We start from the raw sequence: 27,571 nt of genomic DNA on the forward strand, positions 1-27,571 counted from the left end.
GTAGAGTTATGTATTGTACAGGAACGAGCATACATGAAGCACTTTAATACAGCACTTCCAGTTTGACTTCAGTTCTTCTCCAAGGTACAACACCGTTAAAGAACATGGGGTCATTAGTGTTGCATAGGTGGCATCAAAATTTCACAATAACAGAAGAGATGGATTAAACTATGTACACATTGAGAATCATACCTTAAAATTAGACAGGTAACACTGTTAATGCTCACATGTAGTTTAAAGATTATACAAAACATAGATAACACTAATGCATAGAACTGAAGGCCATAGACATTGATGGTTGGCATGACACTAACACACCACCCACTTTTTCATTAACTTGCTTCTCTTTCTCCAGCTCCTTTCTCATGTCTTTCAGTTCACGCTCTCTCTGCCCCAGCTGTTCCTCTAGTTGACGGATTTCTTCCCGTAAAAAACGTGAATCTCTGGTTCCAGTAGACAGCTGTGTCATCTGCATTAAATAAAACACCATGGGGGAGCATAGATTATCATTTAAAAAAAAATTGGCAAGCAGAACAAAGAATTGGAAAAAAATAAAACAAAACAGTTTGATTTAGAAAGAACTAACTGGGAGTAATGTGTGACAAGTTTGCGGATTCACTTTTTCTAAACTTGGAAAAGTTACACAGCATTTTAAGAATACATTTAAGTACAGTGTCTAGAGGCATTAATATGGCAAATTTAGAATTGTAAACAGAAATACGCAATGTTACTCTAGCCCAAGAAATATCTACATTATGTTTTATGAATACATGGAAATTATTTATACATGAATTTGACATGCTATAGACAAATGGCTGATTAGCAATTTTATCTGTAACCTTAAACATAATCTTCCAGGAATGCTTATTATTAATAATAATAATAATAATAATATTATTATCTTATATAGTTTTAACATTAATACAGAACCAGCATTTCTGTTGTGCTTTACAATTGAGAACAAAACATTAATGAGATGAATAACAGCCAGAGATACAATAAGAGGGCCCTGCTCACAAGCTTACAATCTATAGGGTAATAAGAATTTGATACATGATGGTAAGTGGTACAGCCAGGTTGCAAAGGGTCTTGATGGCCTACATGATCCAGTCACACAGCAATGTTGGCAAATACCGAACCACCAGTGAAAGCATACTTCACACAGCAGGGCCATAACTAGGGGTATGCGAATGATGTCACCGAACAGAGCACAGGGCTCTGTGGGCGGCCCCCGTCGCTGCCCAATGACCATTGCTTCTGGCTAGAAGGGTGCCTGAAAAGGCAATCTGCAGCCAGTAACGCTACAGCCATGTATACAGCTGCACAGAGCATTTTCTAGATGCTCCATGCACTACCGCTTCTGGGTGCTTGCTGGCCCTGCCCCATATATGCAACATCATGATGTCACGCGCAATTGGGGTGGAGCATTAAAACCGTTATGGTCCTGCTCCACAGTGCTTTAAATTAGAGAACAGACAAACAAGTAAGAGGCGCTGCTTAATAGCTTATATTCCAAAGGAAAATAGGCATTAGATACATGGGACTAAATATCACAAATTGCATATTGATGAGCCATGCAGACTGCAATGGGAAAGTGCTTACTGAAGCTATATGACTCAGTCACACAGCAATGTTTATTTAGGGATCAGTAGGTTGAGTATAAAAAGAGAAAAAATATAATTTTTGCATGAGCAATGAGGGGTAGTAATATTGTAGAATATTTTAGGGAGGTTAAAAAGGTGGTTTGGTATTTGGTTTATTTGATGAGCTTCCCTTAAGCCAGACCCAATATTGGTCCTCAAGACACCCTAACTGTCCAGGTTTTAAGCATATCCATGCTTGTGCATGGTATAATCAAACCTCATGAGGTAATAATTAGGTAACGTGCTTAAGCATAGATAGCCATAAAACCTTGACTGTCAGGGTGCCTTGAGGACAGAGCTTGGTAAACACTGCCCTAAGTCTTCGGGAATGCTTGAAGGTTTCATATAGAATCTTATAATTTTGTCTCTTAAAATATATTAGTATGCAGGTACTTCATTTTAAAAATAAAGATTTTGCTGCCGTTTATCGGCAGGATTGCATCCCGCAGATTTACGAAGATCAAATCTGCCACAAAACAGTCGAGAAACCACACTTTACAATACAATAGAACAATTATTTTCTTTTACTGCGCATTCATCGTAGTCGCACTGTGCATGCGTCCTAATGGATTAACAATGGCTAACGCAGTGAGGATTTGGATGCAGAGTGATTGACAGTCAGTGAGCGTTTGTGGGAGGTAACGTGTGTGAGGGGCGTCTCAGCCTGCTACTGCATCTGTATATGCAGTTACTATGGCTCCGGGCAGCTGAATTGCAATGGACAGTCTCAGCAACCATAGGGTTTGCTCAGAGGATGGATGGTGTGTCTTTGTACGCAAGCGGCGGGTCAGACATGTCGCCGACGGGCATCTCTGTATAAAATTCAGTGGCTGTGGCATTTGCATATTTTTGCAGAACTGCTGCATATGGAATCACAGTTGTGATGTGAATTGTATGCTTCTCTGAATCAGGCACGGAACCCCCAGATTTACTAAACACAATCTGCCTAAATAAATGACCTGCCTCTAACAAGTGGGTTTGCAAGCACTGCACAAATCCCTATGATCAGTGCAGGCTTGTATAGTGAATTTATGCTAATGCAGCAGCTGATGGGCTTTCTACTGAGAAGCCCACCAGCTGCGGCTCAAATCTGTTGATGTGCGAAATAGTCACATCGCTGATTGGACATTAGAGCAGCCCTGTGGTTGCTCAAAATGTCTGCGGGTAGGAAGCTGCCAGTGCAAGTGCCGTGACATGCCTGCCAAAGATAATCCTCCTTCCAGGTACCCCTTTGGCATTACATAGATCATCACACAATTCCAATCTGCGTCCCTCAACGGTAACCATTAGGGCGTATGCGCAGAATTAAAAAATCACATGCCTTTATTTTCTAGAACAGTGTTTTTCAACCTCAACCCAGGTCATATTTTCAGTATTTCTGTCTGTGGAATCAGGTGGGATAATTACTGTTCCAGCAGAATAGATTACCTGATGGTGGTAATTAAGGACTGGAGTTGAGAACCCCTGCTTTAGTACATTAGTTGCAGTTTTAATATGAAAATAATTGCAAAGAACTTAAACAAGGAAAGGAGAATAACAGCATTGGGCAATTTTATTTTAAACACATCACATCATACCTCCATTTCATTTTCCAGTTGCTTAATTTTATTTCTTAACTGGTTTTCTGTGGAAAAGAACAAGAAATATTAATGTATTAATAAACAAGACACATTCGTATATATATATATATATATATATATATATATATATAAAACAAAGCAAGTGGATGACAAGGTCTTACATAAAGCACTGACACTATATTGCCAATACATCTCTGCCAGGTCACCCCTCCCATCATAAGTTTATCTCACTCATCTCTGCACATTTTCCTCACCCCTTCTGTTTCTCTTATCTCTTCAACCCTCCCCTCACCAACTCTAAAAAGTCAGTATCATCCCTAGTCCACCATCTGTCTCCCTTATCTCTGTCCTCCCTCGCCCTTCTGTCTCTCTTATCCCTCCACCCTCCAGGCTTATGCTCTCATATTTCTGTATCCCTTCAGTGTATCTTATCTTTCCTCCTCGTCAATAGGTGATGAGGGTGGGGCACGGAACAGTCAACTGAAGGCGCAAACATAAGTGTACAAACCTGTACATCCATAAAGCTGTGAATGGAAGGGAAGTCGGGTCTCCCTCCACCTCGCACTATGCATGTGCTAGACACACAAAGTAGCAGATTATATAATAGATGTTCTAGGGTTCATTCTAGCACCCTTCACCTGTTACAAACCGTACAGCTCCTATTTGCTACCTGGGGTGTCACTCCCTGCTATGGTACTTCTAGAACACTCTGGTCTGTATCTCAGCAATTTGTTGCATCAGCTGAATGTGCTTGAAGCACCAGAGAAGAGAGTGACACCCCAGATAGGAAAGAGAAACTGCATGTTCGTATTAATTAATATTTTGAAGTTCTGATGTACAGTTATTATAGAAAAACAGGATTTTGTTACTTACTGGTAAATCCATTTCTCAGATTCCACAGGTGACACTGGAGCTCAAGACACTGGGGGATATAGACAGTGGTAGAGTAGAGCCTGGCACTTTAAGTAATTTAGAAGTGTGACTGGCTGCTCCCCCTCTATGCCCCATAAGCACCAGATAAGGAAACTGAGCTCGAGAGGAGACGGAGAACAGACAGGAAGACGAAGAGAAGGAGAACTCCACAGAATGGAACAAGACCAACAGAAAGGAGAACAGAGTAACCCTCTGCAGGTAACACATGCAGTCACACAACAACATAATACAGACAAACCGCAATATAACTAGAACAGAACTAGAATAAACAGAAAACAATAAAGGCAGGTATGCAGCAATGGGTGGGCGTCCAGTGTCTCCTGGCGGAGAAATGGATTTACCGGTCAGCAAAAAAATAATGTTTTCTCCTTCATCCACCAGGGGACACTGGAGCTCAAGACACTGGGGACATCCCAAAGCCTCACCTCCCGGGTGGTAGAGTGCTGAGAATCCTGCAACACCCTTCGGCTAAAACTTGAATCAGAAGCCGCAAAAGGTATCAAACCTATAAAACTTAACAAAAAAGTGTGTACAGATGTCCATGTAGCGACACGGCAAAGCTGAGACACAGAAACACCTCTGCGCACAGTCCATGAAGTATACGGATATGAAGTGCGCAGAGATTGACACAGGCGGAGGCCGGGTATTCACAACGTCAGCCTGACAAATGACCAACTGTATCCATCTGCCTAACGTCTGCTTAAACGCTCCCCGCCGAGCCATATCAGGGAGAACAAAGAGGGTATCAGTCTTGCACAAATCTGCTGTACGGGCAACATAGATGCGGAGGGCCCGAACCACATCAAGGGAATGTGGGAAGCTCCAGACGAAGCCAACAAAACAGGAACAATTGGTTCATTTATATGGTAAGCCGACACCACCTTTGGTAAAAGGTAGGATGTGTGTGAAGCTCCGTCCGATCCTCGTGAAAGATAAGGTAGAGTTGCTGAGCCCAGAGTCAACAAGAGAACCAACTTCCAGGACAGAAGTTTTAATTCCACCTCCAATGGTTCAGACACAGCTGACTGAAGAAAAGACAGAACAAGGTTGAGGTCCCTCGGGGGAGTAGGCAGAACAAAGGGTGGCTGGACCAGGAGCACCCTCTGAAGAAAAGACTGGATTTCCGAAAGCAGGGCCAAGCAATGCTGAAAAAATATGGTTAAGGCCGAAACCTGCACCTTCAGCGAGCCCAGACGAAGCCCAGCATCGAGGGCCTTTGAAGAAAAAGGAGCAGATGAGGATGTTTCAAGGAAGTGGAGGAGGAACCACTCCCTTCACACCAGGCCAGATATGATTTCCATATCTGGTGGTAATGGGCGGACTTAACCGGCTTCCGAGCCCCTACCATAGTGGGAATAACCTCCTGCAGAATACCCCAACATCTTAAGATGGCAGTCTCAACAGCCACGCTGTCAAAACGAAGCCTGTTGAAGAAGATACGATCATTGAGTAAGCGGCCACGGATCGTCTGCCAGAAAGAGTAGCAGATCCGTGTACCACGCCCGACAGGGCCAGTACAGAGTCTCCAGAATGACTGTTGTGGACCTGCGCTTGATGCACTTGAGCATTCGCAGTCGGAGAGGAAAAGGCAGAAACAGGTACACTAGGCTGTATGGCCACGGAACTACCAACGTGTCTGCCCCTGTGGCCGCTGGATCCCGGGTCCAGGAGCAGTAAAGAGGCAACTGATGGTTATGTCTGGAGGCAATGAATTCTGCGGGAAAATTTAAATATGTAGGGCCCATTCCCTGGGATGAAGATTTTGGCGACTGAGATAATCTGCCTCCCAGTTGTCCACCCCTGGGATGAAGACGGTGGAGATGGCTTTGACGTGTCTTTATGCTCACTGTAAGATGCATCTGGACTTGCGCATCGCCATGCAACTGCATGTTCCCGGCTGCCGGTTGATGTAGCCATGGCGTTGTCGGATTGTACCCAAACGGGCAACTGCTCCCCATCCGCAAAGACTAGCATCTGTAGTCAACAGGATCCAGTTCCAAATGCCGAAGCGGCGACCTGCCACGAGGTGGTTTGTCTGCAGTCACCAGATCAGAGAAATGTGAGCCAGAGGGGAATAGCCTCACAAAACGGTGCATCTGAAGATGCGACTCCGACCATTGAGATAAGAGGTCCAACTGGAACGGCCTGGAAAGAAATCTGCCAAACTGGATGGCTTCGAAGGTGGCCACCATTTTCCCCAGAAGGTGGATGCAAAAATGCACACTCTCTCGTTTTGTCTTGACCAGCATCTGCACCCTGAATCGCTTGTGCTTTGTCCATTGGGAGGAACACCCGTTCTGCTGGATGAGGACTTGATGCGTGAGACACACTTTTTTCAAGGAGGCTTTTTCTGCCAACAGAGCCCTGATGAGCAGATCATCCAGATAAGGGTCAATGGTCACTTCATGAGCCTGATGATAAGCAATCATCATCTTGGTGAAGACCCTGGAAGCAGACGACAGTCCAAAGGGCAGGGCTCGAAACTGAAAATGAGACTCCTTGATGGCAAACCAGAGAAATGCCTGGTGTGATTCCCAAATCGGAATGTGTAAATACACATCCTTGATGTCTAGGGATACCTAAAATTCTGCCTCTTCCAGTCCTGCAATGACCATATCAAGGGATTCCATTTTGAACCTGTGGAATGATAGATAGTGATTTAAGGATTTCAGATTCAAAATGGGCCAGACCCATCCATCCGGCTTAGGGACAACAAAAAGATTTGAGTAGAATCCCTGAGTCCAGGACCTCGGAGTCCAGGAGCCTATCGATTGCCTGTTGCAAAACTAACTGTTTCAGTGGATCGGCTGGGAACCCTGTAGTGAAAAAGCAAACTATCTTGTAACCATGGGATACAAGATAACGGACCAAAGTGTCAGAAAAAGTCTGAAGCCAAACCTCCCTGAACCGCAGCAGGCGAGCACCTACCTTGAGGTCCCCCAGGTGGGGCGGAACCCTGTCATGCCATGGGTGTATCGACAGTCTTAGGGTCTGGGCAACGGGAACTAATATCCTATTGTCCCCTAGAGTGTCCCCCTCTAACTACAGTAGAGGCCCCCATAGCTCTGCCCTGAAACTTGTAGGGGGCACGAAAGGAAGGAACATTGAAGGAGCGCGGATTGCTGCAGAAGAAGGCAAAAAAAGTACTCTTGCCCCCCAGTGGCAAGAGAAATCCATTTGTCCAGCTCTGGACCAAATAGGAGATCTCCGTTAAACATTTAGATTCAGCATCAGCTTGACAAGCACAAAGCCATAGGGCGCGGCCACTGCCGAAGCCAAGATTCTTGAGCCTACCTGTTCAATATCTTAAGGCATCCCCCAAATAAATAGCTGATTCACGGATATGTTCAGCTAGAGAAATAAGATCGGATTGTGCACCAACTTGTCAGCAAATTTTTCAACCACGTTAACCCAAGACCCGACCAAGGCCGGTCCTAGTAAAACACCCGCAGCAGTATAAATGGACTTGAGTGTAGTTTCTAACTTACGCTCAGAGCCTCCCTTAATGTCGTAGCCCCTGGGACTGGCAATGTATTCTTCTTTGGCAGATGGGAAATTGAAGAATCCATGGGCGGAGGAGTCTCCCACTTGCTCCAGTTACCTGTGGGAAAAGGATAAAGGAAGAGAAAACGCCTGGACAGCTGAAACTTCTTGTCCAGGTGCTTCCAGGCTGCCGCCAACTGCTCATCTAATTGGAGAGAAGTAGGAAAGGTGACAGCTGACTTCTGTTTCTTACCAAACAAAGAGAAAACCATTGACTCTGGTATCTCCAAATAAGAGATTTGAAGGACCTCACGAACTTCTAAGATAAGTGCTTCAATACTCTGTGCGGCTGCTTTGGGTTCTCGCAAGAAATCGCCCACTTCTGATTCCTCCAACAGCTCACCCTCCTCCTCCTAAGAAGAGTGATCCGTGTCAGACTCCTCCGACGACTGAAGAACAGCTGGAAGTGCTCTTTTCTTAGAAGGCAGACTTACCATGCTCACTGTAGGCTTAGATGAGGAAACCATTAATTGAACTAAACCTTCAACAGAAGGGACTAACCCCTGAGCCCAGGCTGGTTCGTTAGCTAGGGAAGAGGCATTAGAGGTACTGGGACTGTACCCCCCTGGCAGTTTCTCGTTTCCTAGGAGAAGCAGCCAACTCAGAGGTTAAAAATCGGACATAACCTCTGCCAGAGTGGTTATCCAGGACGGAGAAACATTCTGGTTAGGTTGGGCCTCAACCGAACTCTCAGATTCACAGGCATCGCACAGAGGAACCTTCCGTGCGGGCATGTCCTAAATACAGGCACCCTCCAACACCTCAAGGAACTCACAGTTCTTGTGTGTCAAGATCTGTAACTGCAGGGTGGTAGCCTCTGTTCTGGGAGTGAGGACTGGAGGTTGTATCAGAGTGCTGCGCAGGTCAGTAAAATTGTGCCGCGCTGAGTGAGCAGGGCACACCAAACTAAGGAGGAGGCTGTCCAAGGGGTGACCTATAGCTTCCCTACTGAGACACTATGGCCGCGGATAGGATGTGCAAGCCCCATCCCCTTAATACTGCGCGGTCCAGTGCTAATGTGGAAAAAAACCCTAACTGTGCTGACGGCCATGTCCACCCCTGGGAGCAGCAGGACACAGCGGTCTTATCCTCTGATAACAGAGGAGGGAAAAGAAAGTAGGGAGGTATGTGCCTGTAAATGTGTCACGCTGTCACACTGCCCAGCGATTTGTCCCACCACCCCTGCTAGTCAGGAGTGGTGGTCATACTCACCACAGCTGCGGCCGGGATGCTGGGCAGGAGGTGTGAGCGGGGGACCCAGACACTAGCCTTAGTAAACTGTGGCTGGTCCAAGTTAAGTCCAATGACTCACATGTAATGCAAGACCCCCCAGGGACACCAAACACAGGCTGTAGCCGTGACAGCTCTGTTCCTGGCAGGGTCCCTCGTAGCAGGCAGACTGCCACAGTAAACAGTTTGCCTGTGTCCTCATGCATTGCTTGTTAAATAATAATAAAAAAAAAATATATATATATATATATATATATATAAAAAACTGGGGCTGATTGAGCATAGAGGGGGGAGGAGCCAGTCACACTTCAAATTATTTAAAGTGCCAGGCTCTACTCTATCATCTATACCACACAGCGTCTTCAGCTCCAGTGTCCTCTGGTGGATGAAGGATAAAAATATACAGTGTGTGCTTCCAGTATTGAGCTTTTTTTTCACTTATGCCTAAAATATACCTAAAAATATATTTTGTAAGAATACAAGGTCACTGAAATAGGTAAAGCTGCTCAATAAGAGCTCCCTACATAAAATGCAGAAGAGCATCAAAATCACAAAAAACAGGGTGGTCGCAGGCTGGCTTCGCAACTGTTAGCATGAAAAATCATTTGGTCTTTGAGGTGCAAATCACTTCAAATAATTAAAGTGTAAACAGATGAATCCTATGTAATGATGGCTATAGTCTATACTTAGCGCAATGCATTGCTCATGTACAGCAACATTAATTAAGCCACTACCTCTACTTTCTGTGTCCACTTGTGTGTAAGTACTATATAATCTTTTACAGGCATGAAGCGGCATTACATTAATTCTTACCAGTCTTGGCTTGTTCTTCTCCAGCTGTCTCTGCTTCTTCTAAGGCAAGCTCTACCTCGTGAGATTTCATCTAGAGGGCATGATTAGGAGAAAATTAAAAGTCTGATTTCCTGTTATGCTAGTTTATCACTTTCACATGCAATGAAGGCCAGATTTATCAGAGCCAAACAGGACAACTTCCAATTTTACATTTCTACAGTAAATACTGCATTTAGGGATTTTACAAAATCAACAATAACTTTAGAAATAAACACGAACACTGTTGCTTGCAGTTCAATGTTTATTTCAAGCATAATTTCAGAGTTATGCTTTATCCATTTAACAAACTATACTAATATGAAAAAAAAATGCAACCAATAGGGCATTGTACTTACAAATTACTAAAAAAAAAAAAAAACAACAAAAGAGAAATGGGTAAATTCAAGGGCTAAATGGAAATTTACAAATAGTGTAAGCTTGAGAGCAGGGCCCTATTACCTTTTTGTCTGTTACTACCCTGACGTTTTTTTTTTTTATTACTGTTATGTTCCCAATTGTAAATAGCAACGGAATAGTTCTGTAAATGTTAATAATAAATATAATGGTAGCATTGAAGTACTAAGTAGCAACATTATCAAGAGTCCATGCTATTGTACTGGTTTCCCTGTTAAAATTAAACTGTGAAAAAAGAAAATACCTAAAGCACATTTCAAGAATACAGGATATACACATGCACAGATTTTGGTACAATTTAGTATTGTTTAAATGTGGCCATACACTGTGCAATTTTTGACCCAATCAGTTGATTATTGGCTGATTGAGCCAATATTTGTACAGTGTATGGCTGTGGCCTAGCAGTAATTATTGCTCTGTCAGGCATAAGAAATCTTTAAGCATGCCCTAAGGATGCAATAATTCTTAGATCTGACCGTGGATATACAAGCCATCAGGCAGAGAGACCAGTGTATGTGTATTCAATGTCATAATTGGTCTGTCTGTCTGATGGTTTTCAGAGGAGGACTGTACGACTTCTAGTTGCCTACAGTAACTAACCTTCTGCAAAAATTGGTAGCACTGTGCACTTATTAAATACAATGAATAAAAAAAATCCTAAACCCTTTTATAATAAATGTTTATATTAAGAACATATCAGAATAGATTAAAAATATACAGGGGGAGATATAATAGCCTGTGAGATGCTGGGATAGGTGCAATTCAGGTGAGTCTTCCCTTAATATTTAAAAAAAAAACTTCAATAATTTAAAAGGCAAAACCATCCAGCCTTTTAAATGATTGCCACTTCAAAAACATTGGGCAAACTCAGCGAAATAGCACCAATGCCTGCACCTTGCTGACTATTAAATTTCCCTTATTGTCCATATACCTGCACTTAGCAGCGACATGTAAAGAGCTCTATATTCCCACTTTAGTAAATCTTATATTTATTTAACTACAGCTGTTAATGACCAGGGATACAATGGAATAGCTTGTAAAACATTAAGAGACAGACCTATAACAATACTGCAGAGTAAATGAGATTAACTATAGTGGGACTATAAATCTCATTACATGTGGCTGCTAGGTGTCAGTATACAGACTATACAGTATATTTATATACTAACTGGGATATCCTGCGTTTCATGGTCCCGGGCTGCAGGGCTGGGTACCAACCGCTGGGGAGCAGGGAGAAACTGCAGCCTGGACGCTTGTCCCGGACTGCAAGGCAGATTAGCCACACACTGGGGGGCAGGAGCGGCGGCTCCCAGTGCCCCCGTGCAGTGAAGGAGGGCTAGGCATAGCACTGCACCGGATAGCTCCCGCGGCACCGGGATGTATGTGGGGCGATTGCTGGGGCCCGGGAGCTTAGTGACATAAAAGAAGGCCTGCGAGCCTGGTTTGGTGTATATCTTTTTGAATATCAAGAAGGATTGTACTGCTGTGAAACATCTATATGCTGACCACCTTAAGCTAAGGGGAAGAGTCTTTTTTAAGACTATTTCAGCAATAAACATCTTGCCTTTACAAACGACAACATCAGAGTCCTGCGTCAACAGAATTGCTCCAAACACTATTACGCTCTCCGACTGTTCTGGATTGAGCCCAGTGTCTCCAAACTCAAGCCCCCTGCCAGCTACCATGCAGAACCTGCTCAATTGTGAGGGATCATTGGGAGTCAGCTGACACCAAATAGGAGGTGTGGCCGCAGCTCACTGCCGTATACACAGCAGCAAGCAGCTCCAAAGCCGGTGGTAAGACCTGGTGGTGGCAGCGAAGTTACACGTCCACGGCACAGTGGCCGGAGTCAGTAACAAGCGGTTACTGATGGCAAGAAGGAAACTCTAATACCCCAAGATCCAGTGGGGATAAAAACTAATCTGTGATCTGGTGGCGGGCGGAGGTCATCCGGTCACCTGCAGGCTTTATTTGTTAAAATTGTCCTCACCTATAACCCCATTCCATTGATCCTGAAAAGGACTCCACTTTTTGCTAACATGCATGCAGGGGTGTGGCTGCTATGGTGCCCGAGCTGCCTCTGTGGCCGACCGCTCCCCCTGAACCCAGTCACACAATCAGGACTCGCAAACCGGTAGCCATTCAGCAGCGGTTGCTCCTGATTGGCTGCCGGTTCATGAACTCCTATTGGCTTGCAACCGGCGCCAGATTCAAACTGTGCCTGCGCTGTAAGTCCATGACTGTTGCTGCACCAGCTGTACTTAGCTGGCGGCCCGGCAAAAAATCCACACCTGTTGGCTGCTGATGGCACACAGGGGGAGGCGAGAGACTGCTGGAGGCAGGGCCGTAACTAGGGTGGTGCGACATGTGCCACGGCACAAGGCACCACAGGGCAGGGAGCGCTGTTTGGACCTATCAATTTTTTTACGCTGCATAGTCATACCATGTATCATCACTGCAGCCATTGGATTCACACTGTAGAATGACAGTGGCAGTGACAACTGGATAACAGTGGTACATGAGGATCAATACCCTTTAATCATCATACGGGACAAATAAGATTTGTCATGCCCCTACCCATGAGGCCCAGGGTCCTTTCTATTTGTAAAATAGGCAGGGGGGGGCACGCCAATGCTCTTTCTGGCCCAGGGCACCAAAAAGTCTAGTTACGGCCTTGGTTGGAGGGACATGGGGAGGTGAGTTGCTGGGGGGGGGGTGTTGGCATAATGTGTAAGTGGCACTACTATTGTGTGTAGTAGTGTATTATGTGGGGCATAATCTGTAATGGGCATTACTGTGTGGTATAATGTGTAAGGGACATTACTGTGTAGTGTAAGGGGCATTACTGTGTGACATTATGTAAAAGGGACACTACTACTGAGTGGCATAATGTGTATAAGGGGTACTACTGTGTTGTATAACCTGAATGGGCTTTATGATCTTGCCATGTGGCCCGCAAAGTTCTAGCTACGCCCTTGCATGAAAAAACAGAGGCTCTGGATTTAAATATGAACTTACATGAGTCATGAAGTTCTCTCTCACTGAGGCTAAAATGATACTTTTGTAGCTTTTTCACAGGTGTTTGACAGACTGCCAATTTCCACTGGCGCCAGCCCTGGAACCTGTGTAATTTTTAGTGATTGTGAGACAGTATGTGGCCCAAACTGTCCGTGCATAAAAGGACAAAAAAATGGACGGACAGTCACACTTATATAGATTAAGTCATGTTGTTTATAAAAGTCTCTAAATCAAAGATTATAAAGGTTCTGAAACTCATTTTATTATATGCATTGTATTCAATAACTGCAGTGCTACCACTTTTTGTTAATTTGTAGTCTTTAAAAAAAATTTGGTCATTTAATTTGTAGCTCCAGATCAATGAAAAGGTCAGGAAATCTGGTCTTTTTTTTTCTACAAACTTATTAAGGTATAGTGTCTTTTACCAGAGCAGAAACTAGACTTTTTGGTGCCCTGTGCCAGGGAGCATTGGCGCCCCTTCCCCCACACACATTTTTTAGTGTGGTGCACCTGAAAAAGGGCCTTGGCCTCATGGGGAAGGGCCAGGGAAGAGATAGGGGAGGCCAGGAGATGCTGGGGATGAAGAGGAAACTACAAGTGAAAATGATAATAAACAGAAAAATTGACAGGCCCAAACAGCGCCCCCTTCCCTGCAGTGCCCTGTGCCATGGCACCGCTTGCACCACCCTAGTTACGGCCCTGTCTTTCACATATACATTTGTGAATATTTTTTAATTCCACATAACAATCACTTTGGAGCTTATATTTAGTAATTTAATAGTTAATTCAAAGTGCAAGCTGAAATGTTATCAACGACATGGTCTAATAATACAGTACCATGTGCACAATCATAAAATTACACTCTTTAGTAAAAACAAAGTTTTCAACTTTCAAATAATATTTTTTATTTCTCAGACAATACAATCAAAAGATTATACAAACCTTCATTAGAGACTGTGTAATTCGGAAAAGATGTATCATATTTTCATTTGCCTCTCCTTTCAAATCTGTGCTAGTAACCTGTAAAAATCCAAATTAATTTAATGAAATGCATTCAGTTTACAATATATTCACATGGAAAACACATTGTATCTCATGTAATATCTTTTTCCATCTTTAAAGTTATATATCATTATTATGTAGAACTCCAGTTGCTGTTTTACATTTCTGAAATATGTATGACAGAACTGGTGCACTACTACTAGGCTGCTGCATGACAAGTGCAACCGTTTACCCTAGGAGATGCCGCCCTTACCCTAATCTTGCCACACATGGAGGTGAATGCAAGCATTGCAGCCCCCCCCCAAAAAAGTGAAAAATTGATAGCCACCCAATTTTTTTACTGTTAGGAAAATACTTATGTTTCTAGTGGTGTCATTGTCAGATGCTTAGGGGAACCAGATTCTACTTCCCACCTACACACCGAGATACCATGGAAGACATAGGCCCCCATTTATTAATAATCGCATTTGCAATGCGATCAGGGCATGTCAGTACCGCCCATGATCGCATTGCAAAATGCGATCATAACGTCCGGATATATCATCCGGGACATGCAGCGCTTCGAAAGGAACCCGTCTCTGTGGTGTCTCCAGAGAGCTACCGTCCAGTGCCGGGACTGCTGCAATTGCGCCCTCTGCCGGCTAATTATGCAGTGATAGCCCATAGGCTACAGCGGCCAACACCATCTTGAGATGGCGTTAGCTGAGGGGGCCAATATCAGGAATGCTAACAAAAATAGTTACTATGAATTAACCCCTAAATTACTCTGTGCTGATCTTCTGCAAGTAGGTTCTGCTATCCACTAAAATAATCAAACACACAGGAAAGAAATGAGAGCGCTCGATCAGATACAGTCAATGAACAAACAATTTATTCACAATAAAAATACAATTTATTCACAATAAAAATATATACAAACCTACAAGGCATAAAAATATACAGTTGGTAATCTTCATATGAAAAATGGTCTAATAGACACGCTTCAATAATTTAGAGAAATGGATAGTATCCAATCTAAGCAAGTTTAAAATATCCACTATTAGCAACACTGTTGCAGTGTGTGTTTGAAACTGGCACACTATAGCTTCCAGATAGTCACAGTGTATATAGCCAGTCCGCGGATATAGGTCTCTTACCACATGCTGCCGAAAAGGATTTAATAGGTTGGATTATCCCGGATTGGAAAGCAGTCACATTAATAACGGCATAACTTCAAATTAATTCTTAAAACTGACAAAACAGCTGTTGCAGACACAAACTTCCAGTTGGACTATGGATTTATAGGCTCTTATGCAGCCCGTGAGCAGGCAGTGTGTCAGGTTGTGGCCTAGTATCGGCCGTTACTCAGCACTAACTTCCCCTGACCTCACGAGTGGTCAGACGTGAGGTGTGGCGGCGAGTGACGGCCTGAGAATTATTCCTGGGGTCTGCTAGGACATCAATGTGTTGCTCCGTGATTTGGTTCCTGTGGTTACCGTGAAGGATGCAGCCATGTCAGACTACATCACCTGATTAACCTTCACCCAATGGTAGCATGGTTTGCTGTCAGTTGACACCATCCTCCAATGGATCGCTACCTAAGGGTATTTAGCCAGGCTCTGGGCAACAACTTTGCTACTTCCAGTGATTACTTGCTGTTGCAGCGTTCCAGGTTCCATGTTCCTTTCTATTAGGAAATTATTCCTAGTGTCAGTCACCAGCGTGTGTACTCAGTACGGCATCCGAGTACTGACTCCTAGAGCCATTCTCCTATTCTCTTCCTGCGCTTTCCCTGTGCTTGTGTTCTTCAGTTTTCCACTTGTACCGGATACCTGACCAAAGGGCCGCGACCTGCTTGATGGGTGAAGCTCAAACTAAGACCCCGACTTCTAATTCACCAGTGGAAGATCTTCAGAGTCCGAACGTGACACAGTGGTATACTCATAGTCAGACCTCCAGAGTCCCATATTAGCCTGCTAGTATCACCCGTTGGTGAGCAGAAGGGCTGGATCCACGTACCCATGTAATGTCAGCTGGGATCTCACAGGAGACCAAATGGTGTTGACGAGTGTAGATACGGATGTCCAGACCTTATACAGCAGCGTTGCAGGTTAGCAGGCTTGTGGTGTTAAAATTCTGGCAGCTTGGAGATTAAGAAGAAGAGGCCAAATAAAGAATACAGCAAAACCTTGACGTGTTTCTCCGGTTCCGCTACCTCCCGGAATGCATCCGGATATTGGTAAATTTGGCAGCATCGCATCCCCCATAAAAACCAATGGGAATGTGGCTGCCTCCGGGAATGGAGGGATCACAGCAGGTATCGGGGATTCATACATCCGAGGGAAACTCCCGAAAACGTGTGTTTTCAGGGATTTTACTTCAAATATTCAATGACAAATGGGCCCTATAGTCAAGTCACTGCTACAGGTTACAGCTACCAGGGTGCAGCATTAGCCAATGAGGAGGCCCGGAGGCAGCAAAAATTGGATATTGATAAACTCCAGAGTCAACAACAAATGGATGCTGAGGAAACCCGGAAACAGCAGCAGCAACAACTAGCTCCAGCTACATATGGGCTAATCATTTTTTGCAAAAGATGACACAGAGTGATGATGTTTAAACCAAACAACTTTCAAAAGAACAGTGAACAGATGGTCTGATTCAGCAGTGCACTGCTGAATGCAGAATCCCGATGTTTGGGAATCAGCGCAGGACCCATTCTGCGAGTGTGCAGAATGGGTCCTCTTAACTCATTTGCAGACTGTCAGCAGACTGTCAGTGATTGACAGTCTGCTTGTGGGCGGGGAGGGGGCGGCGATGCCGTGACGCCGCTGTTGTTGGGGAGGGGAGAAGCCAGGATCTCCTTTGGCTACTGGAGATTTCCTAGCCTCTTCCTCTAAACCGCAGCCCGCCGATGTTACACAGATTAACCGATGCTGCGTTGGACCTGCGTGCAGCTTTGCAATTACGATCCTTGCAGAATCAGGCCCAGAGAACGTTGGCCTGAAAATCAGTGGGCAGGCCGTTTTGGTACCCTTCCTGTCAGGGGAACCACAAAAAGCATATTTTAACTTAAGCCTTACTAATGTCAAAGACTATGATAAACTAAGAACTGAGATTTTGACTAATTTAGGTGTCACTATGTCTGTTTGTGCACAACGAGTTCATCGCTTGGGATTTCAAATGGATAAGCCTTCCTGCTCTCAAATACATTACCTCATTCTCCTCACCAAGAAAAATCTACAAACAGGGCAGCAGAACGTAGAGGTGGGGAGGAAGACAGAGATGAAAGAGAGACAGGGAGACGATAGAAAGATAGATGGAGGGGGGACAGAGAGGTAAGGCACAGGGGCTTGCATGACACTGGAGAGACACTAAAGGTGGCGCGAGACTGGAGAGACAAAGGAGGATGAGTCTATATAGTTACCACACTAGCTAGCAACCTGGCGAAGGAGTACTAAAGATGCATATAACTTTCAGAATATACACATTGTGTTCCAAGCACACATTGTAGGAGCATCTGACTTTTAATAAACTCAGCATAAGGCCCACAGCACGAAGATCACTTTGATTTGCAAGCAATAATGAAAATGCAAGAGACAAACTGATCTCTGCAGAACAATCAGCAGAGTGAAATGATTTTCTGTTGTAACCTGTCAGTGAAGCAAGGTTACATATACGAATAATTATGTGCACCCCAGAGTACTAAAGTCACTTACCTGTGACAATGTTTTCAGCATTTTATCTGCTAATTTTTCTTGATTAGGGAGGATATCTGGATCCACCTTCATGAGCTTCCCCCAATCCAGTGCAGGAGCCATCTTGATACACTATGCTATTAGAGAAATAAATTCTATTTAAGCATTTAACACATTATGTGCAACAATTGCGTTTGAGACCAGCAGTGCAATATAAATGCTAAAAGTCTATATACGCAGTCAGCATGGGTTATTAATTTAAATGCTGCAGAAAAAGTATTTATTTCAGGTAAAGGAGGACAAAACATTCATTCATTTTATTGAGGCTAGTGATGTCACTAGTGATGTCAGTGGGAGTGATTTTGGCTCTGATAGAGCCAAAATCACTCCTGGGCTTGCGGCAGCGAGACCCTACCGCAGGGTCTCGTCGCAAGCCCGATGGTCACGATGGTCTTGACCATCGCGACCATCATCATGGACGCTCGCATAAGCTGTGGGTGGTCACCCGCAGCTATGCGAGCGTCCAAGAGGCCGCTCCATTTTCAGGTAAGAGGGCCCTGATTCAGAGCGAGCGCTCTGGTCAGAGCGTCCGGCTCTGAATCAGGCCCTGAACCTATACATGTGTTTAGTAGACTTGGCGGTTACTTTGACATATGACAATAGATTATATGTTTGGACTAAAAATATATATACTAGCCAATATGGTTTATCCACTTACTATTAGCAGCATGTGCCAGGTAGTAGCAGCATGGACATATATACTATAGACAAGCAGTGAACTTTGTGAATTATTTGTTCTGACGTATACTGGTATACTATTTGCTTAAACCAATTTTTACTGGCTATGTTGAATAGCAAAAATTAGACACATCTCAGTTTTGATTGAATGTTCCCGACGTTCTTATTTCTACTGTTTTTTTCTTTTCTTGCGAGCAATTAGTATTAACTAATAAGTATTAATGCATGATACTTTCTATTATAGAATCTCCAGACCACAGATATAGCCATACTACACTAATGTATGATTAGTCTACTGCATAGTATAAGCCCAGTTTTTCCACTCACGTACATCGAGTGGTATAGGGAATTGTATCTATTTTTTGGAAAGATTAGAGCATTCTAAAAACTGATGAATAGTTACATCATTGGTGTGTTATTGAGGTAACAAAAAGTTGTAACAGTCTGATACAAGATTGGCAACTTTGTATGATTAAACAGTATTACAATCTACACTAATATTAAAAAAATAGGATCAGAACCAATTTTTTGTATGTGCCATAAATGTGTATGTTATTTCCTAAATATGTTATGGAAGAAATAAGGTATAAACATCAATAATAGGATTACAGCTTTTGATTACTATGTTTTGTTATGTACTGTTAATGTGTATGTTATTTCATTGATATGTTATTGAGAAAACATGAAAGTGTAACAGTCTGATACAGGATTGGAAACTTAGCATGATCAGATAGTGTTATCATCTATATTAACAACATTTATAGGATTACAACCTTGATTGTTATATGATGTTATACACAGTACACATTACCACTACCTTTGTATCTTTCTGTTAACCGCTGGTAATCTCAGGGTTAGTAATTCTCTCATTGAAGGAATAATGTTGATTAGTTAGACCTTCAAAAGCAGAAATGAAAATCTAAGCAACATGACTGTTATTTTGTAGTTTCTAAGGACAACCTGCTTTTTAGGGATCTCTCACTCCTCATAGATGACTTAGATGCTCAGGTGAGGGGCAGTAGAATCCGATCAAGCAGTTTCTATGCCCTGACTATCCTTATTTTCCTCTATTTTTAAACACTCGTTATGGGGTCAACTTTCGAATAGCTATGTAAGCTATAATTATTATGGAATCTGTTTTATATTTCGCCTTGAACTAATAAGCAACAGGGTATCAACACCATTGAGTAGTATTTAATTATGCTAATGCGAATTTGTTATAATGGTGTATTATTCTAGAAGTGTTATTCATTCTTAAACGACATATCATATGTTGTTTGTCATACTACCGGCTAGATGATTATTGATTTCTTATTGTCTATACCCTAGTTAGAGAAAGAGAGTACTATTTCAAATTTACATATTTTATTTATTTGTTAATAGGACTAGTGTGTTTGATATACTCTTATACCTTTTTGCCGAACATGATTTAATATATATATATTTTAATATAGATTCTAAGTTATATTTTAAAATGTTAAGATTATTTTCTTTTGAGTGCTCACATCACATAGTTTTTTTCTTTCCACTTTCATATCTATCTACAGCGACACAGCCACCGGCGTGGGGGGTGGTGAGTGGCAGCCTGAGCGTCCTACAGGGTGCAGCCCGGGAGTAAATTCCCAGGTAGCACCAATCAAATATGAGCAGGTTCATTTCCCGGGACTTAACTCCCAGGAAATTCCCTGGTCAATACGAGGGTCAGCTACACGGGAACGTGTTCCCGGTAGGTACCTTTCAAACATACACGAGATGCTGGGAATTTGACCGAGGCAGGCCAAATTCCCGGGAATCTCAGTATGTCTGAAAGAGGTATAAGCAGATGACTTTAAATACACCAAAGCACACCAGCAGCCTAAAACATATATGGGGTTATCGAATAGGTTTCAGGTTTAAGGAAGCAGCGTGTTTTCATCGCAACCACTCTTATAACTAATTGACGCTTTTAATTTAGTGGCAGACTCGCCAAATACAAATGGGTTCTTTTAACTCTCAACCTACTACATAGTCCTTACAGTGGCAGATTAAAATAGCTGTGAGGATCCATGTAAACCTTTCACACTGAACTATGGGCCTGATTCAGAGCCGGACGCTCTGACAAGAGCGCTCGCTCTGAATCAGGGCCCTCCTACCTAAAATTGGAGTGGCCTCCAGGCCGCTCGCATAGCTGTGGGTGACCACCCACAGCTTATGCGAGCGGCCAAAAAGATGGTCGCGATGGTCAAGACCATCGCGACCATCGGACTTGCGACGAGACCCTGCGGTAGGGTCTCGCTGCTGCAAGCCCAGGAGTGCTTTTGGCTCTATCAGACGGGGACGGACCCAGATGGAAGGCGTTCCCATGGGAACGCCTCCATCTGCGCAGCCACACCCCCGGCACACCCACCAAAGAGGGCGTTCTGTCACTCACCATCGACAGCACGCCCCCTTTAGTGCGAGACCCCAAGCGACGGCTTCCCCGTCGCTCGCCGGGTCTCGCGCATGATGGAGGCGCCTCCGTTGTGCGCATGCGCATTTGGGTAACATCGACCCACTTGCGAGCGTACAGTGCTCGCGAGCGGGTCTGAATGAGACCCAATGGTCCTGATTCAGCAAAGGACGGAAATGCAAAGCCGCACACACGCAGCTTTCACATTCAGTCTGGTCAACCTCCGAGGCCAGGAAGTCTGCGTCCATGGACGCAGATCCTGGCCTTGCCACTCCCAGAAAACAGAGGCGACACTCCCCCATTTCCGGGAAAGATGCCTGTCAATCAGACAGAGGCATAGCGGGGCCTTCGTGCAATTTTGCAGAGCCAGTTATGCACATGCGCAGATTCCGGATAATCAGAAATCTGTGATAATCGGTGCATGGCAGAATCAGGCCCACTATGGAATATTAAGACAAGAAAACATATATCTCCTGCATTAAGAAAGTAATGAAGACCACAGTCAGCAGAGTTCTCAATGAGACCTGCATTCTGGGCTAAAAAGCTTAGCTTATAGAGTCTGGTCGTCAGGGCTGCAACTAGGGGGAGGATGGAGGTACACGTGCACCAGGTGCGCCGCTGCACCCGCCGCCAGTGTCCTCCAGCCCGGCGCCGCCGGCAGGCTCCAAGCCAGACGCCCGCTGAGATTTTATTACCAGCGGGCGCCCGGCTCCTTCCCTGCAGCACCGCGGTAGCCGGAGGCTGGAGTTCTCTCCCGAACTTCAGCTTCCGGCTCTCCCCACAGCCCAGGCACTATGGGAGAGACGTCATGACGTCTTTCCCATAGTACCAAGGAGCAGCCGGGGGCGAACCGGACGCGCCGGACATAGGAGCGGGGTTTAAGGTAGTATTGGTTTTTTTTTAAGGTAAGCGGCACTACAGGGGCATTACTATATGGGCACTACAGGGGCATTACTAGGGGGCATTATGGGCACTACAGGGGCATTACCATATGGGCACTACTATGGGGCATTACCATATGGGCACTACTATGGGGCATTACCATATGGGCACTACTACAGGGGCATTAGCTCAGGGGGCATTACTATAGGTGCACTGCTGAAGGTGACATTACTATAGGGGCACTGCTGCAGGGGGCACCAAATTACTGTCTTGCCCCGAGTGACAAAAACCCTAGTTTCGGCCCTGTGGTCGTAAATCCTCTCCAGCAGTATTGATACTCCTCATGTTACTAATTTTGTTCAAGCCTCACATGTGCAATGAGAAAAGTAGCTGAGAACCTAGAAGATCAAAAGATATGGGAATGTGGATAAAGGGATTGATTTCTGCAGAAGTATAAAATAATTTGGTACAATATAAAAAAATTGTATCTGTATATATTGTGATGTGACAACTAATCTAATGTAACAAACTAAGGGGTCTATTTACTAAGCAGTGTTAGGAGACAGAGTAAAAAGTGAAAAGAAAGTGCTAAGGTGCCAGTCAATCAGCTCCCAACTGTCATCTCACAGGCTGTGTTTGAAAAATGACAGTTGGGAGCTGATTGGCTGGCACCTTATCACTTTTCACTCTGTCTCCTAACTCTGCTTAGTAAATAGACCCCTAATAACCAACAAGAGTTGGGAGGGTGAAGTCATGAGATGGAGCCATCTTATGACATCGCTCTCCCTTCTCCTCTTGTTGGAGAACCTAATGCCGCGTATCCACTAGGCGATTTAAATGAGCGATTGAATGATTACGACATCGTAATCGTGCAATCGCTCATCACTCGTGCACTATAATGTTGGAAATGACCAGCGATGCGAGCTCCCGCTGGTTTTTTCCGACATCAATCATCGCTTGAACATGCAGGTCAATCTGTCGATAATGACAGATTGGGCATGTTCGGGGATGAGGGAAGGTGCCTGCATTGAACAACATATCGTTCACTGTAGGCACTGCACATTATGAGGAACGACAGTACGATTACAATGTTGTAATCGTACTGTCGTTCCTCTATCTGCTAAAGCTGAAGAGTGATCAAAATGATGTAATCAAGATAGAATGTAATAACAGTTGCTCTAAACCCGGACCCCTCCCACACCTGTGTCACTGATGTTACTGCCAAAAAGTCCCAGCATAAAGCACATCTCCAGTCTCCAAAGACATGTTATTTCCCATATGTACTCAACGCATGCCACCACATGACAACATCAAAGACCAAAAATGTGTAATTACAGTATAGAAGAAAGGAAAAGGCACGGAGGGACGCATGGGCCACATACAGAGACAGAAGAACACTCTGTGTAGAGGATAAAAAGGTGAGGACGTCCCAAACAGTACAATAGTAAAGAAGAAAGAATAAAAGTTAAAGCTAATGAAAATCTTTAGAATGAAATTAAGTGCTAATAAGAAAAATATACAGATGAGAGAAAGATGGAGAAAGGGGCTAAAATGAGGGAGCGCAGATGAGCGAGAGAGAAAAACATATGAAGCACTGTGGACAACAAATGAATCACTTGATCGCAATGATTCAGTACTAGAAAATCTAACGAACCATCGTAACTTTAGCAGATATAACAGGGCAACACTGTCTGCACATCCCATGCTGCAGGGGAGAAACCCTGGAAGCCAGTGTACAGGTCCCACATAGATTGCTATGTGATAAATGAGGAGGCACCTGTGTGGGATAGAGATAAGAGAACTCACCCCTGTCTGCGGTCCCTGGTAGACTGTACAGAGCAGACGCTATATGCACGGACACTACAGATCAGTCACCACACACCGGCCAGCAGCAGCCATGCTGCGCTCAGATGATGTACATGGAGCTACTAATGACGGTGTGCAGCATAATGATGATGTGTGCGGCGCTAGTTACAGCTGTACAGTCAGGGTCAGTCTGCGCTCAGCAGCTAGTAGCTACCCCAGGCTGTGTGTGCGCATCGCTGTCAGTGCCCCCAGGCAGCAGTGTTGTACATACACAATCTTGTATAATAATAACAGCAGGAGAGGCCACACAGCGCTGCCGCGGGGAATGCCGGGAAAGGCAGGGGGACGCCGGTTGCTAGGTTACGCCATTACACAATGTTGCCCGGGGCAGTAGTCCGTTTGTAATCCGTGACGTAGGGCGGGTCACACCTCGCTATGGGCACAGCGCCCCGCCTACTGAAAGCTGCCGTATACCTCTTCTTACTACAGTACATATACAGGTTCCGTCCGTGGAACCAATACAGTATGCAATACAGCACACATTCTGGGGCTCAGCAACGTTACAGGGGTGGGGCTTAAAGTGCTCCGGTTCTCGCTGTATGCAGACTACAGAGCCCGGCTCCAGCTCCCTTCAGTTGGGTCGCCCATTTAATACGTCACGACCGCGACGCTTAAGGGAGCTGTGTACCGCTCTACAGTCTGCATACATTCAGTACTGGGAAGGGTGCTGCTGCCAAGAAAGGTAAGTAACGTGCTGCACAGGGTGAGAAGGGGTATATTGGATTCATTACACTACAGAAAATAAGGAGGACTATTATTATTGTCACAATGGCAATGTTTAATACAAAAAAAAGTAAGGTGGCACATGTTATATTATACTAATATGTTCACACGTATTTAAAATATAAAAGGGGTACATGTTATTATCCTACTATAAGGGGAGAATAAATTTGTTATAGTAAAGGTGGAACAGATTATAATATGTGGCATATTTCCTTTCATTTTTTCTTTGGTACCCACCTACCAGGGGTATTAGGAGAGGGCTGATGGCACTTGTCATTGGCCCAAGCGTCCCTAGGATACACCCTCCACTCCCTAGAATGGTGGCGGTTTCCCATAAATCACATGCGATTTGACATAAAATGCTCTGTCTGTGACTCTGAGACTGCATTATATCCTGCTGTGTTCTCTGTGGGGTCGTCACACCTCTCCTGCAGATGCCCACACCTATCCAGTGCTTTGCTATGTCCTTCAGTGGACCCCATACCCCAGTCCAACACTACTAGAACTCATGTAGAAGTAGACACATTTTGCGTCAAAAATTCCAGAGCTGCTCTGCATGTGTAACATATCATGCACCAGTTTTATCCCAAAAGAGTACAGTGGTGTATGTGCCAGGAGGTATATGACCCTGATTTATGCCAAGAGATGTGGCTTGACAGCGTAGCTCTACTTGCCTACTTTCTGCAATGCCCAGGAGAATTGCAAATTTCTGGGAGTTCTCCCAGAGTCTAGGGAGAACAGTATACCTATACAGATCACATTGTGTTGCTACACAATGACGTAGATCATGGCTTTGCTCATGATGAAGCAGATAACATCACACCTTTGCACTTGACACTTGGACCTCATATCAATGTCTCTAGTTAACAAGTATGGTAGTAATCCATTTAAAATTTACAATACAATATATAATTCATATACAGTATCCTATACATAAGACAGTGGGAACTATTTATACTTTTTTTTTTTTTCTGGGATATCCCCCGAAAATACCCATTTTTGGGGGTACCTGCAAATAAATATTTTCCACAAGCATGTAGCCCGAGATATCTGCTGTAGTCTCCTGTTTTTTTGCCTGCAAAAGCAGCCTGTTAAGGTTTCCATGCTTTTTAGTCAAATTTAGATGGCGTAGTCTATAAACTACATTTTCGCAAAATATACCGGGAGAGGGATCCCTGCTCCTGAAGATGTACTGTAGTAAAGGGATTGCAAATGCGATCCCTTCACTACTTGCACACCGCAGGGTAAGGCTCCAATTACACTACTGTAATTGCCTGATATGTGCGCAGCTGGGCTTCACGATAATGCCCGGCATCACTTCCTGCAGAAATGAATCCCCCCCCCCATGCTGTTCATATAGGAGTCAAAATGATTTTGTATTGAGTAGAAGTAGCTGCTACAATTAAAGTTCTCTGAAAAGGTGCAGAATGTCAAAATGTCCCCACCAGCAGACACAGCTTTGTTTTTCCCTCTAGAAGAGCGAGCACACCAGGACCGGCATGGAGCTTTATGCAAAGTTATAGAGAAATGTCTTGAACTCCACGGAACAATATCAGCCAGGGCAGAGAGCTCCAGTACAAGGGTAGTGTGAACTCCATGAGTGTGATACTCTATTCAATAGTTCAGAAGCTGTAGGAGTTGCCATATTAATATCCAAACACATAAAAGTCCTGTTCCAAAAGTTTAAGTTCATGGTTTCACCTTACTAAATAATATAAGGAATAAAGACAAATGATGATGTAGAATTGTAGGTTGGTATTAAAATTGTACCAGAAAGACGAGTGTGTCTCTAAATAGAGCCCAAAGGTTCTTTTCAGATTTTGTGATGTGCGTTGTGCTCAGAGGCACCGTACACACTGGGCGATCAAGAAACACAGTACGATTACGACTATCCACTGGGGAAATGCAGTGTTTGAGGCCCAAGAAACTGTGCCAAAGGGGGACGGAGAACCACGGAAGATTGTCTGGACAGCCCATGGAGGACATATAACTGGGTAGAGCAGTTGCGGGGAAGTCTTTGTGGGTTCGTAGGAAGCGGGCGGTATTAAAATCATGCGATTGTAATTTTAGCCCCACCCCTCCCTACAGGCTTCGATTCCCATTGCTATTCTCTCCCCTTCCTGCCCACTTCATTAGGAAGTGGGCGGGATGCGGGAGATTCAGCCATTCTTCCAGGGTTGAGGGCACTGCCCGAAAAATCTGGAGCCTCCCGCACAAATCATGAGAGTAGGCAAGTATGATCTGGTAGGATGCAATCTGAGATATTATAATTTTTATGTAAAAATTCAAATAAATTTTAATTGTACCACAGAAAATAATTTAACTTTTTGGATGATTAACTTTTATTGGTACCTTTTTTAAGTGTTTGTTTACTAATAATGTGTACTATATTTTATATCTTGTTAATATTTGTGGTGCCAGGATAGGTTATCTGTTTAGCTTTGCAAGTTATCAATTGCGGAGTGAGATGATACAGGTTGAGACTCTCATATCCAAAATGTTTGGAACCAGGGGTATTTTGGACATCTGAATATTCCGTATTTTGTATTAATTGCATACCATTGTGAAATATCTTGGGAAAGGGACCTAAATCTAAACACGGAATTTCATATACACCTTATACACACAGCCTGCACGTAATTTTATACAATATTTTCAATAATTTTGTGGCTCAACAATATTTGTGTACATACATGAAATTCATTTATGTTTCATATACACCTTATATGCAAAGCCTGAAGGTAATTTTATACAATATTTTTAATAATTTTGTGCCTATCAAAAAGCAAAGGTTTCACTATCTCAGTAATACTAAAAACATTCCGTATTTCTGAATATTTGATTATAGGAGACTCAACTGTACTCCTTTATTGATCTGGTCCAGGAAGCCTAGGCTTCCTGGAGGTAATGGGGTATATTTACCAAAGGTTCTAAAACAGATAAGTGCTGATGTTGCTCATTGCAACCAATCTGGTTTTGTGTATCATTTTCTAGAATGCAATAGAGAAATGATAGCTACAATCTGATTGGTTTTTATGGACGACATCACTTGTCTGTTTTAGA

The 27,571-nt window shown here is 43.9% G+C and overlaps 2 protein-coding genes across 3 annotated transcripts in view; one reads left to right on the plus strand and one right to left on the minus strand.

Moving 5' to 3' along the window:
• Positions 1–23,826, minus strand: part of CEP290 (centrosomal protein 290) — a 186,737-nt gene extending 162,911 nt beyond the window's left edge. The window contains exons 1-6 of the mRNA XM_088454395.1: positions 23,726–23,826; positions 17,893–18,008; positions 14,135–14,212; positions 9,743–9,812; positions 3,221–3,267; positions 326–469 (exon numbers count right to left, since the gene is read on the minus strand). Of these exons, the coding sequence (XP_088310521.1) occupies positions 326–469; positions 3,221–3,267; positions 9,743–9,812; positions 14,135–14,212; positions 17,893–17,994 (441 nt within the window). The 5' untranslated portion in view covers positions 17,995–18,008; positions 23,726–23,826. The remainder of the gene's footprint in view (positions 1–325; positions 470–3,220; positions 3,268–9,742; positions 9,813–14,134; positions 14,213–17,892; positions 18,009–23,725) is intronic.
• A 478-nt stretch (positions 23,827–24,304) lies between these two features.
• TMTC3 (transmembrane O-mannosyltransferase targeting cadherins 3) overlaps positions 24,305–27,571 on the plus strand; it is a 106,440-nt gene continuing 103,173 nt past the window's right edge. For both annotated transcript variants that reach the window (XM_088454396.1, XM_088454397.1), the window contains exon 1: positions 24,305–24,467. In XM_088454396.1, coding sequence (XP_088310522.1) covers positions 24,325–24,467 — 143 coding nt within the window. In that variant the 5' untranslated portion in view covers positions 24,305–24,324. The remainder of the gene's footprint in view (positions 24,468–27,571) is intronic.

Source organism: Taudactylus pleione, unplaced genomic scaffold (assembly GCF_031769625.1).
Source record: "Taudactylus pleione unplaced genomic scaffold, aTauple2 ptg000040l, whole genome shotgun sequence".
Taxonomy (NCBI): domain Eukaryota; kingdom Metazoa; phylum Chordata; class Amphibia; order Anura; family Myobatrachidae; genus Taudactylus; species Taudactylus pleione.